General features: G+C 35.4%; 1 protein-coding gene across 1 annotated transcript in view; it reads right to left on the bottom strand.

Annotated features, from left to right (window-relative positions):
- Window positions 1-5,764, bottom strand: part of mmd (monocyte to macrophage differentiation-associated) — a 35,382-nt gene extending 29,618 nt beyond the window's left edge. Inside the window, exon 1 of the mRNA XM_073836998.1 lies at window positions 5,580-5,764. Coding sequence (XP_073693099.1) covers window positions 5,580-5,611 — 32 coding nt within the window. The 5' untranslated portion in view covers window positions 5,612-5,764. The remainder of the gene's footprint in view (window positions 1-5,579) is intronic.
- Window positions 5,765-6,035: the final 271 nt, after the last annotated feature.

The raw sequence follows: 6,035 nt of genomic DNA, 5'->3' as shown, positions 1-6,035 counted from the left end.
AAAAAAAATAAATAAATATATATATATAATATATATATATATATATATATATATATATATATATATTAAACATAAGTTAAATTCTGGAGTAGGTATTTCTAAAAACATTAAATGTTTTTTAAAGAAAGTCTCCACTGCTCACCAGCCTGCATTTAATCCAAAGACAGCAAAAATAGTTAAATTGTGAAATATTTTTACTATTTAAAATAACTCTTTACTATTTGAATATATTTTAAAATGAAATTTATTCCTGTGATCAAACCTGAATTTTTGCACCATAACTCCAGTCACACGATCCTTCAGAAAATCATTGTAATATTCTGATTTTCTGATCAAACAACAACAACAACAACAACAACAACAATTATTAAGTTGAAAACAGCTAAGTAACAACAGCTAAATAAAAAGTTCAGAACATTATAAATGTTTTTTTTTATCATCACTCTTGATCAATTTAAAGCATCCTTGCTAAATAAAAGTATTAATTTCTATCACTTCTTTCCCTTAAAAGAGAGTAATGGTGCTGAAAATGTAGCTTTGATCACAGGAATAAATTACATTCGAAAATATATTCAAATAGAAAAAAGCTTTTTTAAAGAGTAAATTTTTTTTTTTTTTGAAATGTACTAAATAAATGCAGGCTTGGTGAGCAGAAAAAAAAAATCTTAAAAAAAAAAAACTCAAATCTTTTGACTGCTAGTGCATATAATGAAAAACAAAAGTGTTTGTCACTCTGAGAAACCGAAGTGTAAAAATAGCTTGTAAGTACGAAGTAGCATGACGTAAAGCTCAGCTGCTAATGGGGTCAAGGCCTCTGTTACAAAACAGCAATTCAAATCCTCATGATACTACAGACACACACCCAAACAAAAACACTGATGCATTTTACGTAAAGTCACAGTTCATCCTGTAAACAACCTCAGCCGTGGTTTTGCTGATGGATAATCTAATCCACAAAGCAATGAGATCAATGTGTGTGAGCCGTCAGCTCAGAATAGATGCAGTATGTTGTCTTAGACAACTCTTTATAAACCAATTATGGTCACTGTGGAAACTTCATGGAAACGCCTGAGCTCCACTTCACTGATTTAAACAGGGTTCAGAAAAAGACTGAATCGCTCAGAAGTTTTTCTTTTATAGCTTGGAAGATTTATTGATTTGGAATGTTGTCAAATTTAAGGATTAGCTCTGTCTCAGACATTTCTCTAAAACCAGTCAATAGTTAGTAAAAAAAAAATGTGATTAATAGAGTTGGGGTGTTCGGACTTGTACTCGGACTCGAGTCCAGTCTCGAATACAATTTTTAGCGGACTCAGACTTGTCACGGACTCGGATGCATTTTGACTCGGACTTGACTCGGACTCAAGCTTTTCAGACTCGGGAATTATTGCCGAGTCAAATTAGTTGACGGAAATTTTATTGACTCGCATTATTATGCATTATTATGAAAGTGACATTCAGTATTCGCACTTGTTTAAAAGTCTTGCCAGTACTTGAAAGCCTGCTGGTTTCTTTGCATACACACACTCTAAAAAGTTTTCACCAGTTTCAACTTAAAAACTTAAGTTCAGCAGCTGCCTTAAGCTTTTAAGTTAAATCAGCTTAAAACTACAAGTTATTTTAACTTCTTACAATAAAAGTGAGTTGATATAACTTGTGAGTTTAAATGACTTAAGTTGATTTAACTTAAAATCTTAAGGCAGCTGCTAAACTTAAGTTTTTAAGTTGAAACTGGTGAAAACTTTTTTTTACAGTGCACACACACACCCAAACCGTGCTCACCGAAAGCAACTCTCAGTCAGCGTGCAAATGCTGAATTAAGTTTTCTTTTGCATGTTATTGCTACACACTTACACTTAAATGCGATTATACTACGGCCCTGTAGTATAATCGCATTTAAAATAAAAGCTCATGTTTACATACTATATGTGTGTGTACTGTGTATATATATATATACATACATATACATATACATACATATATACAGGTGCTGGTCATATAATAAGAATATCTTCAAAAAGTTGATTTATTTCACAAATTCCATTCAAGAAGTGAAACTTGTATAATGTATACATTCATTTCACACAGACTAATATATTTCAAGTGATTATTTCTTTTAATTTTGATGATTATAACTGACAACTAATGAAAACCCCAATTCAGTATCTCAGAAAATTAGAATATTACTCAAGACCAATACAAAGAAAGGATTTTTAGAAATCTTGGCCAACTGAAAAGCATGAACATGAAAAGTATGAGCATGTACAGCTCTCAATACTTGGTTGGGGATTTACTGCAGCAATGCAGCGTGGCATGGAGTCGATCAGTCTGTGGCACTTCTCAGGTGTTATGAGAGCCCAGGTTGCTCTGAAAGTGGCCTTCAGCTCTTCTGCATTGTTGGGTCTGGCATATCGTATCTTCCTCTTCACAATACCCCATAGATTTTCTATGGGGTTGAGGTCAGGCGAGTTTGCTGGCCAATTAAGAACAGGGATACCATGGTCCTTAAACCAGGTACTGGTAGCTTTGGCACTGTGTGCAGGTGCCAAGTCCTGTTGGAAAATGAAATCTGCATCTCCATAAAGTTGGTCAGCAGCAGGAAGCATGAAGTGCTCTAAAACATCCTGTATACAGCTGTTGACCTTGGACCTCAGAAAACACAGTGGACCGACACCAGCAGATCACTGACTGTGGAAACTTTACACTGGACCTCAAGCAACGTGGATTCTGTGCCTCTCCTCTCTGCCTCCAAACTCTGGGACCCTGGTTTCCAAAGGAAATGCAAAATTTACTTTAGTCAGAGAACATAACTTTGGACCACTCAGCAGCAGTCCAGTCCTTTTTGTCTTTAGCCCAGGCGAGACGCTTCTGACGCTGTCTGTTGTTCAAGAGTGGCTTGACACAAGGAATGCGACAGCTGAAACCCATGTCTTGCATACGTCTGGGTGTAGTGGTTCTTGAAGCACTGACTCCAGCTGCAGTCCACTCTTTGTCAATCTCCCCCACTTTTTTGAATGGGTTTTGTTTCACAATTCTCTCCAGGGTGCGGTTATCCCTATTGCTTGTACACTTTTTTCTACCACATCTTTTCCTTCCCTTCGCCTCTCTATTAATGTGCTTTGACACAGAGCTCTGTGAACAGCTAGCCTCTTTTGCAATGACCTTTTGTGTCTTGCCCTCCTTGTGCAAGGTGTCAATGGTCGTCTTTTGGACAACTGTCAAAACTGTGTAGCCTACAGAACTAGACTGAGAGACCATTTAAAGGCCTTTGCAGGTGTTTTGAGTTAATGAGCTGATTAGAGTGTGGCACCAGGTATCTTCAATACTCAACCTTTTCACAATATTCTAATTTTCTGAGACACTCAATTGGGGTTTTTATTAGTTGTCAGTTATAATCATCAAAATGAAAAGAATTAGTGAATGTATGGAATTAGTGAAATAAATCAACTTTTTGAAGATATTCTAATAATATAACCAGCACCTGTATATAGTACACATACATATAAACAATTTTTTTATTTTGGGTGTGATTAACTGCGATTAATCGTTTGGCAATACTAAACATACAATATATATATATATTTTTTTTAAATATATACATGTGTGTGTATTTATATATACATAATAAATACACAGTACATATAACATATAGTATGAATTTTATTTTGAATGCATTTTACTACTGTATATACGCATGCATTATTATTATTAATTTTTATTGAAAGCAGTATCTCTGTTGCCATGCTAATAAAATACAACTACAACTACCACTGATTGTAATCGTTTTCTATGCTCCAGATTCCTATATCATAAATTTCGGACTACAATGATGCTCTCTTCCATTGTCTGATTTGAGCTGACATGTCAATAAGCTCTTATCTGATTGGCTTGTGCTCCAACGCTTTATGCAAATTTTCCACTTAAGTTGAAATTTTCAACTATCAGTTTGTGTACCAATGATAGATCAAAATACTTAAATGTGACTTAAATGTGAAAAAATGGAAGAGAAATTAGAAGAAAAAATAAAAAAAAAATAATGTCTTTAAAGAAAAACGAATTTTGTGCAAATGTATTGAATATGTTTCTTTTTTTATTTAAAAGACATAATAAAGTACAAAAAGTAACTCTTGAATAGAAGCTTTATAAACAATAACATACTGTACGTTGTGGTTGTTTTAATACAGTAATTAATTGATTCAATGTATTTGATAGTTAAAATGACTACAAATTCAGGTTTTGGTCACCACCATCAGATGTGTCAACTCTGTTAGTTCTGTCACCTCCGTCAGATTAATATTTTGATGATATTTCATTATGATATTTTATATTTGTTGTGGAATCATTCGTCACATGTGAAAGTGTAATCTGTCGACTAACATGACAATGTGTTTTGAAATGTTAAAAACACAATGCTGTTAAAGGCAAAATTAAAATTATATTACAAAGTCCAAGTTAAAAACCACATTTAAAAAAAAAAAAAAAAAAAGAGAAAAGCTGGAAGGTTGCATCAAAGCATACAGTGCCTTGCAAAAGTATTCCTACCCCTTCTTTTTTTTTCACATTTTGTTTTGTTGCAGCATTATGTTAAACCGCTTTAAATTAGTTTTTCCCGACATCAATTTACACTCCATACACCATAATAATGACAAAGCAAAAACCAGATTTGCAAATTTTACTAATTTATTAAAAATAAAACCCCTAAAATAAGCACATTGCATAAGTATTCATACCCTTAACTCAGTACATAGTTGAAGCACCTTTACAGACTCAAGTCTTTTTGGGTATGATGTGACAAGCTTTGCACATCTGCATTTGGCAATTATCTGCCATTCTTTGCCTCACCTTTTCACCTCTCAAGCTCTGTCAGCTTGGATGGGGGCTGCCAGACATTTTCTAAAGTCCTAGTTGTTCCAATCATCTTCCATTATGGATAATGCTTCTGTGAACCTTCAGTGCAGCAGATTTTTTTTCTGAACTCTTCCCTAGATCATTGCCTTAACACAAGTCTGTCACTGAGCTCTACAGGCAGTTATCTTGACCTCAGGACTTTTTGCTCTGAGATGCATTTTCAGCTGTTAGACCTTTTCTGAGAGGAGTGTGCCTTTCTAAATCATACTCATTCAAATGAATTTGCCACAGTTTAACTCCACTCGAAGTGTAGTAACATATAGAAGCAATATGAATGCTCCTGAGCTAAATTTCGAGTGTCCCAGAAAAGGGTATGAATACTTATGCAACGGGATCTTTTCAGTTTTTTATTTCTAATAAATTTGCAAAGTTGTTACTAACCTGTTTTGTGCTTTGCCATTATGGTGTATGAGATGTAGATTAATGTGGGGAAAAAAGTAATTTAAAGAAGTTTAACATAATGCTGCAACAAACAATTAAGGGGTATGAATACTTTTGCAAGGCACTGTCTCTCAGTAGCTTAGTACCCTGTTTTGCTCCACTTCTCAAGAATTACTGAGAGATTATTTTACCACGAGAACCAGAACAAACTTCATTTTGTTCTCCATTAATCTCATTGCTGTCCAATAGAAACAAGTGAGATATTAAAGAAATGTGTTTTTTTTACTCACCTGTGTTTCTTCTTATAATCCAATCCCGACATGATTCAGTCTCGCACAGAAGTAATGAGTTATTTAAAAAAATACGTTTATGAAGTTATAAAATGAGAGATACAGTACTTTGCGTATGTACAGTAGATACAAAAGATATGGTGTGCTGTTGAGCTGCTGTTATCAGTCCTCCGGTCTCCTTCCAGCCTGTCAGACCAAAGTACTCTTTTTCTCGGCGGCCGGAGGTTCATAAGTGGTCACCGTCTTGTTCTGGTCCCACCTGGCGTTGGCGGGCGAACTTTGCATGACCACCAGCCGGATGGGAGCGGGGTTGACGTTGGGCACCGGGTCGGGCGCATACTCCTTGGTGGGATCCTTGCCCTGGCAGTCATAGAGGATGCAGGAGATGAGGAAGACGAGGAGGAGGATGACATAGCTGGCGATCAGGATGATGAGGTTGAGGGTGACCGGGTCTAT

This window comes from Garra rufa, chromosome 1, assembly GCF_049309525.1.
Source record: "Garra rufa chromosome 1, GarRuf1.0, whole genome shotgun sequence".
NCBI classification, from domain to species: domain Eukaryota; kingdom Metazoa; phylum Chordata; class Actinopteri; order Cypriniformes; family Cyprinidae; genus Garra; species Garra rufa.
The sequence above is the reverse complement of the archived record's forward strand: the minus strand, read 5'-3'. Positions and strand labels throughout refer to the sequence as shown.